General features: G+C 42.6%; 1 protein-coding gene across 1 annotated transcript in view; it reads right to left on the minus strand.

Moving 5' to 3' along the window:
* Positions 1–21,273, minus strand: part of FAM120B (family with sequence similarity 120B) — a 52,950-nt gene extending 31,677 nt beyond the window's left edge. The window contains exons 1-4 of the mRNA XM_015414797.1: positions 21,246–21,273; positions 13,296–14,352; positions 11,142–11,322; positions 7,044–7,139 (exon numbers count right to left, since the gene is read on the minus strand). Of these exons, the coding sequence (XP_015270283.1) occupies positions 7,044–7,139; positions 11,142–11,322; positions 13,296–14,315 (1,297 nt within the window). The 5' untranslated portion in view covers positions 14,316–14,352; positions 21,246–21,273. The remainder of the gene's footprint in view (positions 1–7,043; positions 7,140–11,141; positions 11,323–13,295; positions 14,353–21,245) is intronic.
* Between the last annotated feature and the right edge of the window lie 377 nt (positions 21,274–21,650).

The following is a 21,650-nucleotide window of genomic DNA, read 5'->3' on the forward strand; positions in this document are numbered from 1 at the left end:
GGCTCAGGGCCGCTTACAAGAGAACAAAGGCAATAAATAGTACAAGTTAAAATCAAAATTAAAATACCTGTAACTTCCCAAGATGGCAAAATAATTTCTTTCCAGAGACCACCTAGGGGGAGGGATTGCAGAGGGTGGGGGGGGGTATGAGAGTGCCAGATTTCACATTATCCCCTTGCTGTCCTCAACCAAATGTTTGAAAAGCAGCAGGAGTTGCTGTAAGCTGATACCAGAAGCCAGCAAGCCAGTCCACCACATTGGTCAGGCTGCACCTGGAGTACTGAGTGCAGTTTTGGAGTCATCACCTCAAAAAGGATGGGGACAGAATGGAGCGGATGCAGAAGAGAGTGACAATGATGATGGGGGTCTGGAGACCAAGCTCTACAAAAGAGGGCTGAAGAAGCTGGAAATGTTCAGCCTGAAGAAGAGGAGGTTGAGAGGGAACATGATTGCTCTCTTTATGTATTTGAATGGCTGTCACTTAGAGGAAGGCAGTTCCTATTGGCAGCAGAGGATAAGACTGGCAATAACGGGTTTAGATTACAGGCAGAAATGTACTGGCTGGATATTAGGGAAAAAATTTAACAGTAAGAGCTGTGCAGCAGTGGAATCAGCTGCCTAGGGAGGTGGTGAGCTCCCCCTAAGTGGCAGTTGTCAAGCAATGGCTGGAAGAACATTTGTCAGGGATGCTTTAGGCTGATCCTGCATTGAGCAGGGGGCTGGACTTGATGGCCTCTATAGCCCTTCCAACTCAATGATTCTAAGATTTCAAAATATTGAGTTTAGTGAATTCATTGTATTAATTAAATCCCTACTAAGAAACCGTATGGATTTTTACATGAAAAGGGGCTCATGCACTTTCATTTCCAGAAGGATTCATACCATTGTCCAGTTGGATATAGAAAAGAATAAAGAGCGGTCAGCGGTTCGAAAGCTTCGGCGAGTAGATAAAATGGGTACCACTCCTTAGAGAGAGTGGGCACACTGACGCCTCCCCGTGGGGTGGAGCGGTGTTAGCCGGCGAACGGAAGTCCAGCTCGCAAGATTGGAAAGCCTAGCGAGATCTCCTCGGCATGAAGAAAGCCTGTAATGGGCCAGGCGGTGGCAGTGCGGCGCTACAACTCTAAGGAGTCTGGGGAAAAGCTGATGCCATCAAACCAGGCCGAGGAAAAATGCTGCCCGGATCACGTCTCATCTTCAACTGAACGAAACCCTCATCGGCAGCGAATGTGTGTGAATTAAGATGTATATATGTTGTCCTCCCCTACCCCACAAATCATTGTTAGTCCCTCGTAATATTGAGTAACTGTAAATCGCTCAGAGCCCGCAAGCTCTGCAGGATTGAACGATCAATAAATTGAAAGATATTATTATTATCATTTATTGACCAGAAACACTTTAACTTTCCTTCTCATATATACAGTGAACATGCCATACTTTAGTTATGACACAATACCAGGCTTGATACAGTCCTTCCACCATATAAGGCAATGTACACAGATAGCTGTATATGCACAAGTGCACAACTCTGCACATTCAAGGGCGAGACCGCCAGGATGATAATTCCTTCGTGTGCCGCTAACAGTCTAGAAGTCTGTAAGTGTTATAAATCTCACATACAGAAAACATTCCTAATATAACTTCTTATTCTGATCTATTGTGTTAATTTACCATGTAACTGTGTTACCAGCTTCTGGGATTAAAAGCAAAAATATTTGTCAAATAGGAAAGCAGATTGTTTTTTAATTTAAATGTTATTGAAGTTTTGCACATACAGAGAAAAATAGTATTGTCCTCCCATTCTCATTCCAATACTCATGTCCAATCCAAATTCCCCTGATGTTTAACGATGGAGCCTCCTTAAATAACAATCAAGGAAATAAAAGTGGAAGAGAAAAAGATGCAGCAGGCAAATAAAGAAAGGAGAAGTGAAATATGATAATCTTTAACAAAACCCAAATACATCTTTCATTTTTCAACAGCAGTGGTATTATGCCTGTAATCATGCTAATGTCCTGTGCGGGGAGCAGACTGCCAAATCGTTAATGGAGAGAAGAAAATCCATCCTACTTCAAGCCACTGCTTCAGGTGAAGTGCTAGGTGGGCACCTGGGTACCTCAACAGGAGAGGGCTGATAGCCCTACGTGCAGCACTGAGGGGTCCTTCCGTGAGATTCATTGTCAAGACATGTTGGAATGGGCAGGTTGTGACAAAGGCTTGTGTTAGGCAGTGGGAACACTGAGGAGATGGTTCTCCCCAATATTCTCTCTGATCACATGCTTGGGGTGAGCACAGCTACAGCCACTGTGGCTCACAAGTCACCACACTGTGTAACTCAGAGACGCTGCCTTGCTCATGGGGTAGCCCCAACAGCAGGGCACTCCACTTCCGACCTGAACCAGAGACCCACAGAACCAGGCCAAAGAGAACCCTCTTGACCTGTGCCAAAGAGCTAGCTAAGCTCTGCAAAGAGTTTCAGTCTAAAGTTGCACAAGGTGCCCTCCAGGGCAAACTCCAACATCCCCCCCTCCACCCAGCAAAGGTATGTATATGGAATGACCATGAGTTCCTTCAGGTAGAGTGTCTGCATTTCCATAGCAATTAAGTAGCCATCTGGAGAACTTTCTCTGTCTCTATACCCTCATATAATCCTCTTTTGTGTGATATCTATGTCTATGTGGAAATCTTTTGTCTCAACACCTGCTCATCCTGCCCCCCCCCCAGGATATCGAGACAAATTTATCAAATTGATTAAATCATCAACGATTCTTCCTGATACCTATCGGAGACCCATTTCCCCCTTTTGTCTAAGCCTGGGAACCCATTCAACCTACCTTGGTAGGACCCTCAACAGTCATAAAACCCATTCAATCTGCCCCACTAAGACCATCAATGGTCATTATTGTCATCAAGCCACGGCCTGGGAGACCACCCCTCAAATTCCTATAAAAAGTGACGGCAAGCTCCACCTCAGTGTGCATTCTGAGGGCGCCTACAATATGGTACTCTGCCAACGCCTCTACTTTGGGGGTCTCCTTTTTCTCCACGTGAAACGCTGGCTGTTTGTGCTTTCTTCTACACGGGCGTCTGCACATCTGGACAGGTAGTATAACCCCTATAACTGTTCCAAAATGTCTCTATCATCACCTCTTTATTTCTTACTTCTAGATTGCGTGTATATTTTGATTGCTTAGTGTGATTCTATGCAGGGATATTTTCTAATAAAACCACTGAATACTCTTTAAATCTGGAGTCTTCATACTGATTTCATGCATACAAGATTTCACGCATATATACACCTTGGTATATAAAGGTGTGCTATCTCTTGTACCCTTCTGGCCTCCTCTGTTTCATAGCTAATTTCCCCCAATATTGAGGTAGGCCACTTGTGTTAACAACTGCAAATACAAATGATCTATTTGAACATATTTCAACTGTCCCTTACATGGCAGAAAAATGGGACAGGAGTATTGCCTGCATCTAGGCACTAAAATTCAACTATTAGGTCCAATTTAAATAAGATGCTAACAAGGCAAAAAGAGCTCCCCTGTGTGATTTTTGGACATGTTCAGTGTTTTATTTAAATTGTGCTGAGACCTGTGTAAAGCTATGCGTGCTTAGCATAGCTGCTTTGCATGGGTTACAGCACATTTTGAACAAAATACTGAGCCCACGCAAATTCATATGGTCAGTTCTTTGCCATACCAGCATCTCATTTAAATCAGGCTTCCATTACTTCTTCACTGATCCTAATTAAAACTTCCTGCAGTATCTACCATGTGTTTCCGGAGACAATATCATGAACTGATCAAAGAGGTAGGAAGGCAGAGAGTAAAATTATGGTGCTATTGAAATCAATGGTTCATCATTCATGTCAGTGGAGCAAGATTTCACACATAGCTTCATTCCCTTTAAGAGCAAAAGACAAAAGGTATGGAGGAATAGGTACAAATATATTAATGCTCCAACAATCCTTTTAAAACAAGTAAGCAAGTGTTAAATGCCTGTTCCTATCAATTTCTTTGACCAGTCTGAGTTTGAAATATAACGACTGCCAAGCATAGCATTTGTAATTTAAAAGCAACCCACTGTCAAGCTCCTTATTTGGTAAGCTGCAGATTCATGCTGTGGAAAAGAAAAGCTTCAAGAGAGAATTTATACAAATATGGACTGCAAATTGTTTTGGAACAGAACACTAAAAATAAACTTTGAAAGTCCTTCTTTACTAGTCTGCACAGAAATAGAACTGGTTTTGTTCATTACCGAATTAGTAGCAAATATGTTTGAGAGGGAACTTGTGTTATAGCCTTGCTTCCAGATCATTTTTGGCTAAAATTCTTTAAAATACTGAGCCACAAAATATGTTTTACAAGCAACTTCAGAGAACTACCTGCCAGAGTTATTGCATCTCTCCAAGAAGGGAATTCCCTTACAGAAAGTTCTTCTGAGAGATTAGAAACATGTTCTGAAACTGATTGTACCCCTTCATCATGCCTAACCAATGCAATGCAGACACCTCCGCTGTACTTGCATATGCCGTAGTCCCCATGCGCAGAACAAATTATATACAGGTTGGCTGAACATCAGTATGCATCTGACATGCCATTCATGTAATTTAAGCAGGTACATAACAGTCTCATTGAAGACAATGAGACACATCTGCCAAAACAGGTTCTGCCCCATGAAAGCTTATGGCATGTTATAATTTATAATCTTTCAGTTACCACAGCTGTTCTCCTGTTTCAGTACAACAGAATAATAAGGTTATCCCAGTGGAATTTTATTATTCTGCAAAAAGCCTATTAAATGGAAGGTTTGAGTTTATAAGTATAATGAACGTACACCTAGGTAGTTACAGAGATACAGTCCTGTGGGGGAAAACCCCAGAGATTCTTGGTTGAAATTGATTATCTAGATTATTCAGGCCTAATTTCAAGATGGAAACTGTCTTAGTTGCTCTGGTGTACAGCTTCTGCTAGAGAATGGAAATGCAACCTTTTAGATCAGAATTTTCAATGGAAATAGAAATTTTGTTTGTGAAACCCACTGGTCCTGCAAGCAGCCTCCAGGGATTCTAGCAGCCAAAAAAAAGGGGGGGGGGGGAAGCCAGTGTACAATGCAAGAACCAAAAAAAAGAACACCACTTGGCAAAAAATAACTTACAAGCAAATAAGCAAGTGTATAATGATCAAATAAGCATAACAGCAAGTATAATGTAAATCAAATAAGCATAACAACAAGTATGATATAAATCAATAGGCCAAAGTGCAATGATAAATCAGTCACAGTCTTCTCCAGCATAGAGGCAATATCAAAGTCCAAATTGGAGTGCCAATCATCAAATTTTCTGAGCCATCAAAAGCCTCTGAGCCATCAAAAGCCGACGCGTAATCCGGATGCCTGAAGTCGCGTTTCGAATTATTCTTATTCAAGTATGGCTGTAATGGGACTGAATGCAAATTCAAAGCATATACAAATAAGAATTATACACTTGCTTATTTGCTTGTAAGTTATTTTTTGCCAAGTGGTGTTCTTTTTTTTGGTTCCAGGGATTCTAGGACAGCTTTTTTCTTGCAGTAGAGTCATAGCCAATTTATGGCCACCCCGCAGGGTTTTCGAAGCAAGAGACATTCAGAGGTGGTTTGTCATTACCTGCCTCTGTGTAGCACCAGTGATATTCCTTGGCGGTCTCCCATCAAAATACTAATCAGGGCCAGCCCTGCTTAGCTCCCAAGATCTGGTGAAATCAGGCTAGCCTGGCTGCCTGGGCTATCCAGGTCTGGACATTTTATAACCTCTCATTTCAAGCACTTCACTTTCCTCTCATTATTACTATTAATTAGTACTTATTTTTGTCTTTGAATTTGGTAATTGTTAAATAAAATACTTATTTCCTTTTGTTGTGGGTTTTTTTTAAAAAAACTTTTAAAACTTTTTGGAGGGTTGAAAGAAGGGGTTAAGGTTTCCCAGGACGTCACAACACCTTGGCTGTTGAATTCTCTCCATAAAGAGACGCAAGAGTTCCACTCAGCTTTGAGCTTCAGGAAGCCAGTACATTTTATTCCAAAAAGCAAATGGCAATGTATTTTAAACAAGAGGAGAACACATTCTCTTGCTGCCCCCTACTTCTTCCCCTAGTTCCTTCTTTGGTTTCCCCCCACTCTTGCTGTTTTCATTTCCCTCCCCCACACTGTCTCTCATTGGTTTCACTTCAGTCTGCACTATTCCTCCCCAATGTTTCTGCTTCTCCATCCTCCAAATTCCCCCTTGTCCATGTCCTACTATTGTCATCCTTGGCCACCCATCCAAGCTTGTTTTCTTCCCTCCCTTGCCCACTTTTCCTACCTGGGCACTTGCAATGAAGCTGTTTCCTTCTTGGCAAGGTGTAGGGGAGCAAGGAGGTGAGGGGCAAGTTGGAGCCAGCTACAGCCCCAGTTCTTAATGTGGCAGCCTTTGCCTGGCATATTATGTAACAACCCAATATCCTGCTTGAACTTTTTTTTAAAAAAAGTACACTTTCTTTAAACGCTTATTTCGTTTTTTATCTGGGGTTGTACCTTAGCCACAGCTTGCCCTGTTGTGCAATTGTCTGATCTGTACCATCCACATATTATTGGTAAACATATATATAAGCTAGAGTTTCCAGCCGCCCCCCCCAGTAGAGATGGGGCATCCCCTGCCTCCAGGCCTCACCCCTGCCACTAATCAGCTGGCCAGTGAGGGGACTTACCAGGAGAGGGTGGGAATATGTGAAATGTTATGTGAAATGTTAGGGGGGTTGCTATTTTATGTACTGTAAGCTACCGAGAAGGATTGTTAGGGGGTTTGCTATTTTATGTACTGTAAGCTACCAAGAAGGATTTTTAGCCATACTGACAAGCTAAATAAATAAACATGAAATACCCTTATATAAGTTAACATCTTGGAGCTATCTAGATCTCCAAAACAAAAACATCTTAAACAACATAAAAATAAAGATGGCATATTTTTACAAAGCATTGTCAGATACAGTGACTTCAAATTTCAATACAGCATGATTTTACCTGGGAGTTGTCTGGGCTGTATCAGATCTGGCTGCTGCAGGGAATTCCCGGCACATACAAACCACTCCTTTACTATAGGAAAAGCTCCATGGATATCTAAAAGACAGAAAAATGGTTCAATTAAATAAATGAAAGAACTGGTAGTTTGCAAGATAGTAGTGCCACAAAAAGTACAAGGATAACATATTTATTATTTATTTAATTCATTTGTACCCCACCTTTCTCCCCAATTGGGACCCAAATATCATTCCCCTCTCCTCCATTTTATCCTCACAACAACCCTGTGAGGTAGGTTAGTCTGAGAGAGTGTGACTGGCCCAAAACTGCCCAGCAAGCTTCCATGGCATGAGTGAAGATTCGAAACCAACACTTAACCAGTGTAGATGTATGTAATGAAGGCAAAGCTGGGAAAGATGTGGCTATTTACAGTGCAATCCTAAAAAGATTTACACCCTTTTGAGTCCACTGAAATCAATGCATTTAGCAGGTTGTATCTCTGCACTTTAACTGTCCTAATGGACTCTTGTACAGATCTACATACCTAAAATATAACAGAAAGAGACAGAGGAAGAGTGAGAGAGAGGGAGATGGGATTACACCTGACACTCCCCTGAGGCTTGTCAGCCTCCAGGTGGGGCCTGGAGATCTCCCGGAATCACAACCAATCTCCAGATAACATAGATCAGTTCCCCAGAAGTCCCTTCATTCCCCAACCCCCACTTTCCTCAGGCTCTACCTCCAAATCTCTAGGAGATTTCCCAGCCCAGGGTTGGCAACCCTATATCCTCCTCACTGCAGCTCCTTGGACTCATGTGGCTTTCCGTCTGCAAGGTTCCCACAACCACAACCCCTGAGAATGCCTTTTTAATGGGCAATGGGGACAGCTGGGGGAAGTGGAAGGCGGATTAAGAACTGCTTTCACCACCAGAACATCCACAGGATCTAACTACACAGTCCTAACCAACATTTTTTTTCTTCTACTCATTTACAAAATGTATGAAACTGCCCTTAAAATAGAAACATATCCAACTAAGATAACATCTGGATGTTACTTTTTACTGAAATCCATTCATTACATAAATAGTAAAAATAAGTAATTATAATTATATTATTATAATAAAATAGCACAAGTTTAAGGTACACAGTGACACAACTGCCAACGTGTAACTGCAGAATGGAAAGGCAGAAGGATAACAACCCCCTAAATTCATTTTCTTCTCAAAACAGTAGGCTCTCCAAATAAGGCTGAGGTAAAATAATGAGCTACACCAATCACATGAAACCATTTATTGTCACAAGACTCAAGTCCCGTTAGAATACAGAAGAAGTTCAACTCATTGCCAAATTGCCTGTTATATTCAGGTCCATAAAACACTTTTTGAGAAGTTATTGTAGGCTTCTTCACTCTGGAATGACTGCTACTTCACAGCCTATTTTAACCAGCATTCTGATCATTAAGAGTTTTCATGAGTGTTTTATTATGGCTCCTTAAAAGGCTCAAAAGCGCACTGACATGCATGTGCACATCATTCTAACTTTAATGATTTCTAATAGTCTCCTTCTTACTAATTACATGTATATTGCCCACAACATCAAGGCTTAAATTTCATACAGATGCAAGACACCCAAACTTGGAGTTAGAGATTTTGCAGTTCACAATTGTCTTCTGAAAAGTCTATGTATGGTTCAATCAGTGCACTTTGCTTCCAAGTCTACTTCACTTTTCTTTTTTAATTTTTATTTTTATTAGAGAATTAAAACTAAGAAACATACAAAAAGAAAGAAAAACAAGGACCCACAAAGGGAAAAAGGAAATAAAAGAAGAAGAAGAAAGAAAAAAATGGAAGGGAAATGTAAAAGACTTCTGATTTTCTCTACAACAAATATAATTTTGATTATTATATTTTCCTTGCTTATATATAAATACAAGAAGTTTTTCTTTTTATTTCCCCTTAAAACAAATTTCTTATTAAAAAAAGTGAAAATCATCAAGTCATCCTTACCTATTTCATACAAAAGGTCTATCTAATCTCTGATAAATGAAGTAGTTATCTTTTCCCTAACCAATACTATAAATTTAACCACAGCTACGAAGTCCAACATCTTCTCCAGCCATTCTTCTACTGTAGGTATTGTTGAACTCTTCCATTTGGTTGCGAAGGTCATTTCCATTGCTGTAATCAAATTCTATTCAAATGATTGTCCATTAAACCTAGCAAAGTCTGTTTTCAGGTTAAACTTAGTCTTTAGAATCTTCTGCAAATTCCATATCTACCTCTTCCTCTTGTAAAAATTTTTGCCAAAAGTAGTGTAATCCTCTCTCTGATATCTTCATCAATTTCTTCTTGGGTGTCACTCAACGTCAGACAATGTTGCATTTCTCTCAAGTCCATAAGAGCGAACAAATCCAAATGCCTTTCAAGTTCTTTGTCAGTCTCTTCCATTATATTTGCTGCAACAGCCACTTTATCATTAGTTTGCTTAACTTCTTCTGTGAGATGCCCTATTATTACTTCAAGGTTTTTCACCTCACCTTTGGTTTCTTGTTTGGGTATTCTAAAACTCTCATCCATTCTTCTCTCCAAGGCATCACTGTTGCTTCCCAGAATCTCTATTTTATTCTCTATTCTACATCCCATTTGTTTGAGTAGTTTCCGGATCATACCTGATGTAACAGGCTGGTCTAATAAACCCTTCTTGTCAAGATTCTTTCTGGTATTCATTATGAAGTAGAACTCAAGATGCAAGGAAATAGAAATAGAGAGAGCGATTGAAAATCAGATAGTTTCACTTTTAGCTGTTTTGTGTGGCAACACCACCACCAAAAAACACCAAAACAGGTGCTCCAGAGTGTTTTCACATCACTATGGCAGCCAAGGTCAAATAGTCCCCAAATACCTCAGCATCTTATCCAATAGTGAATAAGCCTTTAAAGAAAATACAGGACCTGATGAATTTATATTCCCCCCCCAGCCCCTTTTCCCTTTTGTATCCCACCTTTTTCTGAGAAAATAATTTAAATTTTTTTTAAAAGAAAATACAAGAACATTCTCACAGCAGATTATCTTCTCAGCCAAAAAGACTTTCATGCATGTGAACTTTCACCAAAAATAAAATTAAAAATTAAGAGTCAAAAGTGGGAAACATTATTAATCCCACATCAAATTTAACTTTCCTGATTTCTTAATAACACTTTTCCCCAAAGTTACTATTTCAAAAAGTTTTTTTGCAGTTCAAAACGGTTTTTATAGACCCATGAGAGAGATTACCTTAGCAAAAGTTGTCTCCTTTTGTCTTCAAGAAAATCTCTCTTTGGCAGTAGATAATTAAGTCCATAAATCTCAAGAAGCAGCACGGCCAGGCTTTAGTCCTTATCAGGGTTCCAAATGCAGCCAGGAGCAAGATCGTAACTTCCAAGACCTCAGAACGCTCTCGCCCAGGAGGTGTCTACAAAGTGTCCACTTCAGCAGTAAACACCCAAGGAGCAATCTAAAGAGGTACCTGTGGTTTATCTCTTTTGATCTCCCTTAACCTAGGGAGATTTTGCCAACTGGAGATCCCTCCTGGTCAGTAATTAGCTGCGTTGTAACTTCACTCCCCGTGAAGACACCAGCCTGCCGTTACATCTCCACCAGAAGTCCCTAAGTCTATTTCACTTTCTATCAGTGCCATCCTAAGCAGTGCTGTAACTTAGGATAATTCTGCATGTAACACAACCAAACCAGTCAAGGCACTGGAGATCCGTGATCAAAAAGCAACTTTCTTTAAAATTTTTATAAACAGCAGTTTGTGAGAGACCCCAATTTGGACTGTGAGATTAGGTGAAAGTTTAAGTATGTCTGTTTTATTTAAGCCAATACCCAAGCAGAGCTGTTTCCCTGCAGCAGAGATATTTTCCCTGGTAAGGCCAATAGTACTGTCATAGGGCTGATTTTCATAGGGAAAAAGTCACCTCCTCACCCCGCCTCATGATCCTGATCAAAATATGTGTGGGGGATAGGTTGATAATGTCTTTAGAAGCTTAAAGGAACAAGAGATCTGAGATCAGATTTCCGACATACTGCCTAATTTTGCCTGAAGTTCCAAGATAGTCCTTACCTCTTCCAGACTCCAATAGGACAGAATAGATATGCTGACGAGCAAGGCAGTAGATATGCGCCTGTCCAGGGAGCTCAGTATCGTATTCATCTTCCAATGTGTTGCTGCACTCAACCTCTCCACCACTCAGGACATTATACACCATGTAGCTTTCAGCTCGTACATGCTGTTCTTTGGCTATCTGTTCACAGGGAGACAAAGTTATTATTTATTTTGGTTATTGTCATTTACAGCCCAGCCTTTCCTAAGGGCTTCAGGAGACAACTGACAATTTAACACAAAAAGGAAAGGACAAATGGTCTCTTATGCAAAGATAAAAGCCTTGAAGCAACACAGGAAACAACCACCATATAACAAACAATTAATGGCCAAGGCCCAATAAGTCAGTCTCAGCTTGAAGCATCATCAGGTACATGTCTTCCCATACAGTCAGTGCAAGGATGGCTAAAATCCTATGCACACTTACTTGGAAATAAGCCTAGTGAACTCAAATGCACCTATTTACAATTCACAATATGCCATGCAAGGTTCTGTGTAGATGGCAAATAACATGGTTCTGAAGTTCAAAATTCAATTAACCTTGATTCAAAAATCTGAGTCATGCTGCACATGGGATGTATGTCGGGGCTCCTTAGCTGGTATCTATGATTATGAAACTCTCAAAGTGGCAAGCATCTGTTAACAATGGTTGCAGTAATGACAGCCAATCATGGCAAGCTGCCAACAGCAACATGCACACAAAAGCTTATACCCAGAATTAAACTTTGGCTGCGGTCACACGGAACATTAGCCACGCTACAGAGATGGAAGATAGGCGGATTTTCCGGGCCCGATCACACCACCACATCTGGGAAGCGTAGAGTTCCCATGCCGAACCCAAGGCTTCCCGCCGAAGATGCGGGGTAAAAAACTAGTACCGCCAAGGTACTAGTTTCCAGAAACCGCGGGGCAAGGGTGGGCGCCTGATCACGTTTCCTGAGAAATCCCGTGGCATCCGGCACCCGCTCATGTCCCGTCGCGAACAGGGTTTTTCCCCCCAAGTCTCCACAGGATGTGCACAAGCGCCCAACGGCTTCTTTGCCGCGCTGCCGGATGGTGGTGTGATCGGCACCTCCCCCCTAAACACAGGACCTCGAGAGGTCCTCGACGGGACGTCTGATCGTGCAACCGTGCATTATTTTGCTCCGGGGCAAACAGCCACGCTCCCCCCCCTGCATTTTCCTGCCCGTGTTGGTCTTAAAGGTGCCATTGAACTCAAACTGTGTTCTGTTGATTCAGACCAAAACGGCTACCCACCTGAATCTACCTTTTAACCTTGTGAATTATAGACAGCCCAACTATTAACTGAGTCAGTGGAGCAAAAAGCCAAGATGCTTACTGCAGCCACATTATAACAATAAAATCAATTCATATTTGTAAACAGGCAATGGTTCACTGTAATGGTTAATGATCACTATACTACCTTTATACTATATATACAGCAATTTCAATTTTCAGAGGCAGGATAACAAACAATGCATTCTATAAAAAGCTAATCTCATTCATTCTTTTTAAAAATATAATTGCAGTAGCTCTGTAAAGCCTGCCAGAGCCCCTTTCTTAACAAACACGTATTTTCAAACCTGAGGGGCAGCACCCACTGAAGTTTGTCAGTAGACAATCTCTGTCCATAGTATACTTTCTATTTATTGCAGACAGAGCTTCCAAGTTATCAACATAAACAGTACAGACAGGTGGTGGCAACCTTACACAAAGCTGTACTATAAATCTTGGGCTGAAGACATTTAAAATTTAACTGCTCAAATCACTTAGGCCAAAATCTGCAATCCTAAGCATTCTCATCAGGAAACAAATCCGTCTGAACTGAGCAGGTGTTGTATTCTTTTTATTACTGTTTCCAAGGCTTTCAAAAGGTATGAAAACTCTGCAGTTTTAGGTAAACATCTCCAAAAATGTATTATCCAAGAATTATCACACTACTAAAAAAAATATTTCACTCTGGAGTCTGCAATTCTGCTACATGCTATTACAGTTACATTTTCTGGGATTTCAGAATTTACTTAAGCAGTTAAGAGAGGGAAAAGGACAAAAAGATCGATGTTACAAAGAGGCCATGGAACACGATATGAAGAGGAACTTCAAGAGATTAGTTACCTGAAAGATCTCCTGATCTAGAGACAAAGGCATTACTTGCTTGACTGATGCTGCTGGAAAATGTGAAAAGTCACACGGAAGCCATGGAGACTGCTGCCCAGGCAGAAGATAAGACTGTATTCCTTTGGTGAGTATAGATTTGTCTGATCCCAAAGGTAACATTTCTTCAAAAACCCTCAAGCTATTATATGAATGTGGAATTGTGGAGATATAATTTGCTACAGCCAGAATTGTGTTAGTCCTTTTATCAGACCTATGGCTTTTAGCACAGAATGAAGCTACACACTGATTCCGGAAACCTTCCACAGCACTTTCTGGAACAATATCTGTTCCAAGGAGGCAGGCAAATAGTGGAAGGTCAGTTACATGTAAGCCCAACCTGCTGCAGAGATTTTGCCTTGAGAACATAACTGTTTCCAGCCTATCCAAGCACAGTTTATTAATGGAAAAATATGGGGATGTGTCATAAATCAGGTAGTCTGTATCTTCGCCAAGAATTCCCATGCAATTGTTTTGGAGTCCATAAGTGGCCACTTCATAATCTGCCTCTTGCAATGAACATACAACCTCTTGATCAAGGGACTTCAAGGCAAAGCGTGTAAAAGTAGCCAAACCAGATGGAATAAAGAACATTTGTCTGCCTGGTTGCTGTTTATTAGTCTTGATGAACTGAAAGATCTTGGCTATTTCTTTGTTATTTTTCAGTCTCCGCTTTACCCATTCATCTCGTTTCTTCTGTTCCACCACTCCATCAAAGTAGAATACCAGCTTGATACCTGCTGCAGTAAAGGTATTTATAAACTTATCCAGGTGAGAAAGATATTCTCGCCACTGGCCACCACACACCCAAGATTCTGGTGTGTACCACTGTCGAAGACAAGACATGGCATCTACCACAATAATAGGAGGAGATCCAGGGTAACTGCTGCGGTGATTTTCTGCCATTTCTTTCAGATTTACCACTGTAGATGCACCCGGACAGGCATTGGTCACAAACCACAGCAAGCTTTTCACACCCATACTTGATCTCTATGTAAGCTTAAGTTCCTTCAGCAATCTAAAAACAAACAAACCCAAATTAATAAAATAAACCATTTTGAGAACAAGTTCTGTAAGTAAGAAGATGGTAAGAGAACTTGGGAGTTTCAGACGGGTTCTGCTGAACTGAAAGCACACCCCTTCCAATTGATTATTTTCTAATTTTTAAAGGTTTTGTGCAATAGGAACACATTTGAATTTTTAAAAATACGCGCCATGGTCTGAATGTTTTCTTTGAAGACAGCTTTGCTGTTTCATGAATACTTCATTTTCTGAGAAGACAAGGCACTATATATTTTACCTTAGAAACTCTGCCACACGGCAGGGAAAAAAGCGCCCAAAGCGCGGCTTTTAAAAGCCGCACCGAATTAGAGACGCCGCGGCGGGATCCCACGGATCCCCTGAGCCGCGGCGCCGTTGCTCCCCGGCACGATCAGATGCCGGGGAGAAAGCGACGGTGAGAAGGGGAGGCTGGCGAACTGTGCATGCTCACACATGCGCAGTTCGGCCAGGAGCTGGGGATGCGCCGGCGCAAGGACGCGCCAGCGATTCCACGGCCGGGCTTGAGGCGCTCTTCTCCGAAGAACCACCTAGGTAGGTGGTTCTTTTTTGGTGCGGGGTTTTGGGCGGGAGGGACGGATCGGGGATGGACAGGCAACGATTCCCAGATGTTGCCGTGGGATCGCGCCCGTTTGCTCCGCCCCGAACTGTCCCTCTCCCGGCCCAAATCCACTCGTGTGACCGGGGCCTATGATGCCCGCCTCAAGCAGCTCAATTGCAAAGTGGTTTGCAAGCAATCATGGGCAAATTATTGCCAGTAACTTGCAACAAGTGACTAAGGCTGTGGTCAGATGTGCCTTTAGATCCAACTTAGCTGTGAATGCCTGACGGATCTAAAGTGCATGATCAGACAGCAAAACCTGGGAAAGGTCCTGCAGCTGTCAGCACCCTGTGCTGCCCCACCACAGAAACAGAGTTAAAAGACACCGGGGAAAGTCCAGTCCTAACACTTGCCAATGGGCCATGGGCAGATTTTCCCTAGTCTGATCACTCAAGTGCACACTCAGGCCATCCCGCCTTGGTGCCATTTTTTCCCATTTAGTGATATGAGCATAAAAGCATAATGGTCCCCATCTCCAGGCCAGCTGTGAAAATGAGCAGGAAAGGGAGTGATCTATGTTAGGCAGCCATGGGTCACTGTGAACCAAAGGAATCAGTGCTCCATGGAAGGATCGGTGAGCTGTGACAGCAGCAACTCGATTCTGGAAGTTGAAAGGTGCATGTACAAAAACCTGCATTGTCGTTTATGCGCATGCGCAAAATCAGGCAAAAAACCAAACAAACCCACCCATCTGTGCTGTCTGATCATGCAACGATGGGCTGAGCCCAGAATGAAACGGGATGTGTGACCGAGCAACTCTGTGCCAAATACCAACGGATGAAATCGGAGCGTTTCTCGACCACGCCAAATGGCACATCTCACTGCAGCCATAGGCCCTCTCCTCCCCCTTCCCCACAGATTACTATTCTGTTATTTACTCAGACATTGAGACTTAAGAGTTACTTCGCTGGAAGCTGCATATTCTGCCATTATACATCTTGTGCAAGAGAATTCAACACAGTGTGTTATTTTACAAACAAACATGCAAACCCATTTCCCCCCTAACGTTTTAGTTTCTTTAAGTTTATGTGATCCTAAAGGCAGGCCACTCAATGCTTGGCAGTCAGCATTGACCTCTCAAACCAAATCCCTGAACACAATATGAGACTGGGACCTCAGCTTGATCACAAAGCCAGTGAGCGGGAAGTGAGGGATAGCTGGGGGAGGAGATGTAGTTTTCCCTCCCCTCTCTTAAATTCATAAAAATGGAATATCAGCAAGAAACTCCACCCCCTCCCCCCAATTTGTATTTACACAATAGGGGTGGAGAGCAGGGGAGAAAGAAAATAAGGCACAAGAAAGAACAAGGGGGGAAATATACATTTTTATTTCATGCATAACCGAAACACATACTTGAAGGGGGGTGGGGATGCATCACACCTTTGTTGAGAGCCAATTTGGCGTAGTGGTTAAATTCATGGACTCTAATCTGGGAGAACCGGGTTTGATTCCCCATTCCTCCACTTGCAGCTGCTGGATGACCTTGGGCAAGCCGTATTTCTGTTAGAGCTGTTCTCTCAAGGACAGTTCTGGAAAGAGCTCTCTCAGCCCCGCCTACCTCACAGGGTGTCTGTTGTGGGGAGGGAAAGGGAAAGGAGTTTGTAAGCTGCTCTGAGACTCTGAGTGAAGGGTGGGGTATAAATCCAATCTCTTCTTCTTCTCTTCTTCTTCTCTTCTCTACAGATATCAGGAAAATATCTGTAGCACACAATTGATAAGCATGGAGATATGAAGTTCTGGGATTTGGAGAGGAAAAACTAGAGGGAACATGGATTATTCTTCTCATGACATCCTTTTCAATTGTGCCATCAGAAAAATTGGAAATTTGGGGGGGGGGGGGACAAGGAAAGAACTCATAAGAAATATTTTCTCTTTTGGAATGACTGAAATGCTTTTTAAGACAAGATTTTAGTCACTCAAAAATATGCCAGGAAATTGTCTGATACAAAACAGTTTACAGCATTAGATAACGATAATTCTTGTGTATTCTGCAGACATGTACAACACATTTTCACAGACACATTTATTGTTTAAATGCAATAGAAAAAAGAATTATACTTTCAAATATATATACCGTCTTTCCCCGAAAATAAGACACTGTCTTATATTTATTTTTTCTCAAGAAGACACACTAGGGCTTATACCACAAATGCATAGAAATCCTGCTAGGGCTTATTTTTTGGGTAGGTCTTATTTTCGGGGAAACAGGGTATATGTGTGTGAAAACAGAGTACTTAAAATATAAACTAACCAACATTTTAAAGGCATTCCAGATTTTTCAAAACACAAAATCACCTGCTGGTCATTATAATGTCAGCTACCAAAGGAAGGCTTGCTCTGCATTTGGTCATACTGCTAGATGTGGAGAAGGCCTTTGATAGAATTGGTTTAGCTCACAAATCACTGAGACGTGCAATGACATACATCCCTCAGTATGGAGATATATACCTTCCTCCCTGGAACTTCACAAAAGACTAAAGCTCTGGATTATGTGAGTCATGAAAACAGCTAAGAAAATAACTGTTTAAAAGCAGAAAGCAATTTACACTACACAATGAAATACAGATTGAAGCAACACTTGACTCTGCAATTAAATAAAGAATTACCTTATACAAACAGGAAGAAAATGTGAACTGTACTGAATATTTGGTTTGAATTTGCAGATTTATTTGGATATTAATATGCATCATTCTTTTGGGGTGGGGGGGTCTAAAGATTTAATAATTTATTAACAGAACAATCTGTATGTCCCACCAAATTTTCTACTGTCTTTTGTTATATGCTGCTTTGCTCATCATCATTTTGCAAGTTTTTCTTTTAAAAAATAAACCTCATTAAGTAAGTAGATATTAAAGCCAGGAGCTTGTCTGCATGCAGTGTTCAAAACCTTCCTACTTAGGAAGGCTATTTGCTACACTCTAGTTGGATTACTACTGTGTGTTCCATATATGTGTAGACCTTACTGTGAGGTAACCTTATAGCCGAATCACTTGGAATGGGGTTGGGTCTGCCCTCCAACTCATTTTCTAGAGAACAGAGTGGCCCCTAAGAACCACCAAGAGTTTTGCCAAAACAAGTTATATCACTCGGTTACTCATACACGCACAATACCACCTCTTAAGCACAGTTCTGATATGCAAATTGTCTTGTATTACAACTGGCAAGACAGATCTTTCTACAAACCTGAAAAGGGCCCAGTTTGCAGAAAAATGTGAAATCTAAAATAGGGAGGTTTAAAAAAATCCAAAAATGATAAAAGGAGTGCCTGTAGCTTTAAGCAACAGATTCCCTCAGTGGTTGTTGCTAGGCAACTACAGTATTCCAGGCTGGATTCTGTCAGTAAAAGGCAGGGGGAAGAGGCAGGGCCTTTTCCAGGCCTATTTTGGCCTTTGAGAGAGGACTCATTAGGACCAGACCTGACTAGGGTTGCCAGCTCTGAGTTAGGAAGTTCCTGGAGATTTTGTGGTGGAGTCTGAGGAGGGCAGGGTTTGGGGTGGGGAGAGACCTCAGCCAGATATAATGCCACAGAGTCCACCTTCCATTTTCTCCAGGGGGACAGATCTCTGTTGTATAGAGTTCAGTTGTAATGCTGTGAGATCTCCAGGTTCCACCTAGAACCCTAGGCGTTACTTGATACCACCCAAATTGCATAACTAGGCATGGATGCCTGCTACTGTTCAACAGCAGCCAACCTATGAAAGCCAGTGTGGTGTAGCACTTAGAGCTTCACAGAACAATCTGGTCGACCCATATTTGAATCCTCATCTTGCTGTGGAAACTCACTGGGTGATTTTGGACTAGTAACATACTTTCAGACTAACCTACTGGGTTGTTATGCGGATAAAAAGGAGGAGAGAATAATGTAAGCTGATTTGGTTCCCTCTGTGGAGAATGAGCATGATTTTCCTTGGTAGAGGCTGTAGCGGAAAAGAGATGGAAAACTGAAGACAGAGAAGCAGATAAAGGTAGGGTGCTGGCTGGGTGGGAGATAGGGTTGCTGACTCCAGGTTAGGAAATCTCTGAAGATTGGATGGGTGGAGCCTGGGAGAGTGAGGTTTGAGGAGGGGACTGACCTCAGACAGGTATAATGCCACAGATTCCACCTTCCAAAGCAGCCATTGCCAACATCCAGGTAGTGGCTGGAGATCACCTGGAATTACAACTGATCTCCAGATGACAGAGATCAGTTCCCTTGGAGGAAATGGCCGCTTTAGAGGGTGGACTCTGTGGTATTTTACCCTGGTGAGGTCACTTCCCTCCCCAAACCTCATCCTCCCAAGGCTCCACCCCCAAATATTCAGGAATTTCCCAACCTGGAGCTGGCAATACTAATGGGAACTGATCTCTATAGCTGGGAGATCCATTGCGATTCCTGGAGAGCTGCTGCCACCACTGCTGCTGGGGGGGGGGTAGGAAGCAGGTGGACAGCTGGGAGAATGAGGAGGGCAGAGAGTGATGGAGTGGGGAGCAGAAAAAGCAGTAGTGACAGGCATGGAGGAGAGTAATAAAAAGGGCAGCAGTTATTACTTAATAAAACTGTTAAAAAGAAAAAAAAGAAAAAGGGTGGCAGGAGGGGGAAAAATGTGAGAGAAGTAGAGGGAGAGGGGAGGAAGCAAACATGGGGGAAATGGTATAGCCACTCCTGCAAGTTTCTTGCAGGTCCCCACTTGTTAGTCTCTATTAGTTATCATATCTAACTTCAGTATCATTCAGTAAGTTTGCGCCTAGATGGTGGAATAAGGAGAAATAAAATGCCATCCTAAGCAGGTCTACGTAGAGTCCTACTGAAGTCTACTCAATGGGCCTTACTCCCAGGAAAGTGTTCTTACAGTGGCAGTGGGTTTCTCATTTTTGTTCCAGTTCCTTGGAGCTCTGGCATAGCCTAAAGGTTACCTCTGGAATGCCCTCCACCTTGAGGCTCACCTGGTGCCTACTTTACTTTCTTTTCGGTACCAGGCCAAGCAACATCTTTTAACCCAGGCTTTTAATCTGGGGTTTCCTCTTGTACATCAAAGGATGTACATCAAAAGATTTTTCATGGTCTGGTTCTGTTTTATAGGTAGTGTTTATGCTGTTTATGTCCATAGGTTGTTTTCAATGGCTTCTTTACATTTTAACAGGGGTCATTTCGTAGAAAAAGAGCTAGGGGGACTCATTAGCATAACTCATTAGCATATGCCACACCCCCTGACATCACCGGAAGTGTGTCCTCCCCACAGCCGGCGGCGACCTCCAGCGGGCACCAGCAGGGAGCTCCAGGCCCCGCCCTCCCGCACCTCACCCGGGGGGATGGCGTCCCCCCGCGTCCCCCCCCCAAATGACCCCTGCATTTTAATTCTAAGCCACCTCAAGCAGGACTCTAACCAGGCAGCACAGAAACAGCCTAAACAAAAAGTCCACTGGCAGTATTACATTTCACAGAAATGACAAATCATACAGTTTTGCATATGCCATGCTTGAAGGGCTGGAAAATAAATATTCAGCCAATATCTATAACACTATCAACCTCCTTACATTTCAATGCCAGATGGGGAATAAAGCATTTACAAGGAAATGAAAAAAGTGGCGGCGGGCGGACAGGAAAACTGAGTCTGGGTAGAGTTGCCAACAACTTACAGCAAAAATGCTCAAATCCTTCCAATAGAGGCTTAGTGGGATGTTATTTACCTCCCTGCTATGAAGTTTCAGCTGCCACACACCGAGTGTCTATTAAAGGCAGAGGCCACTAGTCTCCAGGCCTGTTGGCAACCCTACGACTGGTGTCTGGCACACAGAACTAGTTTAAGGAGCAAAAGCGGGAGCCCGCGACCAGTGTTCCCTCTAAGCGGAGTTTGTGTGAGCTAGCTCACAGTTTTTTAGCCTCTGGCTCACACATTTTTGTCTTAGCCCAGGAAGGATGGCTCCAGAGCAAACTAATTTATGCAGTAGCCAAATCGCTCGCTCACAGCTTTAATGCCAGTAGCTCACAAAGTAGAATTTTTGCTCACAAGACTCCACAGCTTAGAGGGAACATTGCCCACGGCCCTGAGTGTCTTCAGGCTTTGGTCTTCTATGACTTGGCAGGTTCAGGCTGTTTGCGACCCGCTTCCCTCCCCTATGCGGCACAAAGAGCGTGAAGGAGAGAGGCAGCACTAAGCCCAGCCTGGCCTTGGTGGCTGAGGCTCGCCGTCTGTTCGCTTAAGGAGCTAAGCCAGGCCCAGAAGAAATCCACCCACCCCGCCACCCTCTCATGCGCCGATACACTGACTAACCCGCTCGAACGGCCGCTCCGGACTCGCTTGGCATAACGTCATAAGGAGGCACGGTCGTCTTGGTTTTCTACAAAAACTCCGGTTCCCAGCTGCACTTTGTGACATCCATGTGGGGGGCAAGCGATGAATGCATGGGAATGGATGTGAAAAGAAAACGAGATTGCGGTCTCCCTTTCGTGGTAAAGGCTTGAAATAACTGTGGCCTTTACATTAAAAAACGGTGACGCTACAGACAGTGCTTTTAAGTGACCCACAGAACAGGCGATGTAGTTACCAGTTTTTACTTGTTGAACTTTCCAGGACATTCAGTTGTTGACCTAAAAGTAGCAATTATTGTAACAAAGGGGTTTCAAAGAGAGATTAGAAAGAGAGACTGCTGAATTGCAACTGATAACAAAGCTCAAG

This window comes from Gekko japonicus, unplaced genomic scaffold (assembly GCF_001447785.1).
Source record: "Gekko japonicus isolate JY-2015 unplaced genomic scaffold, Gekko_japonicus_V1.1 scaffold1808, whole genome shotgun sequence".
NCBI classification, from domain to species: Eukaryota; Metazoa; Chordata; class Lepidosauria; order Squamata; family Gekkonidae; genus Gekko; species Gekko japonicus.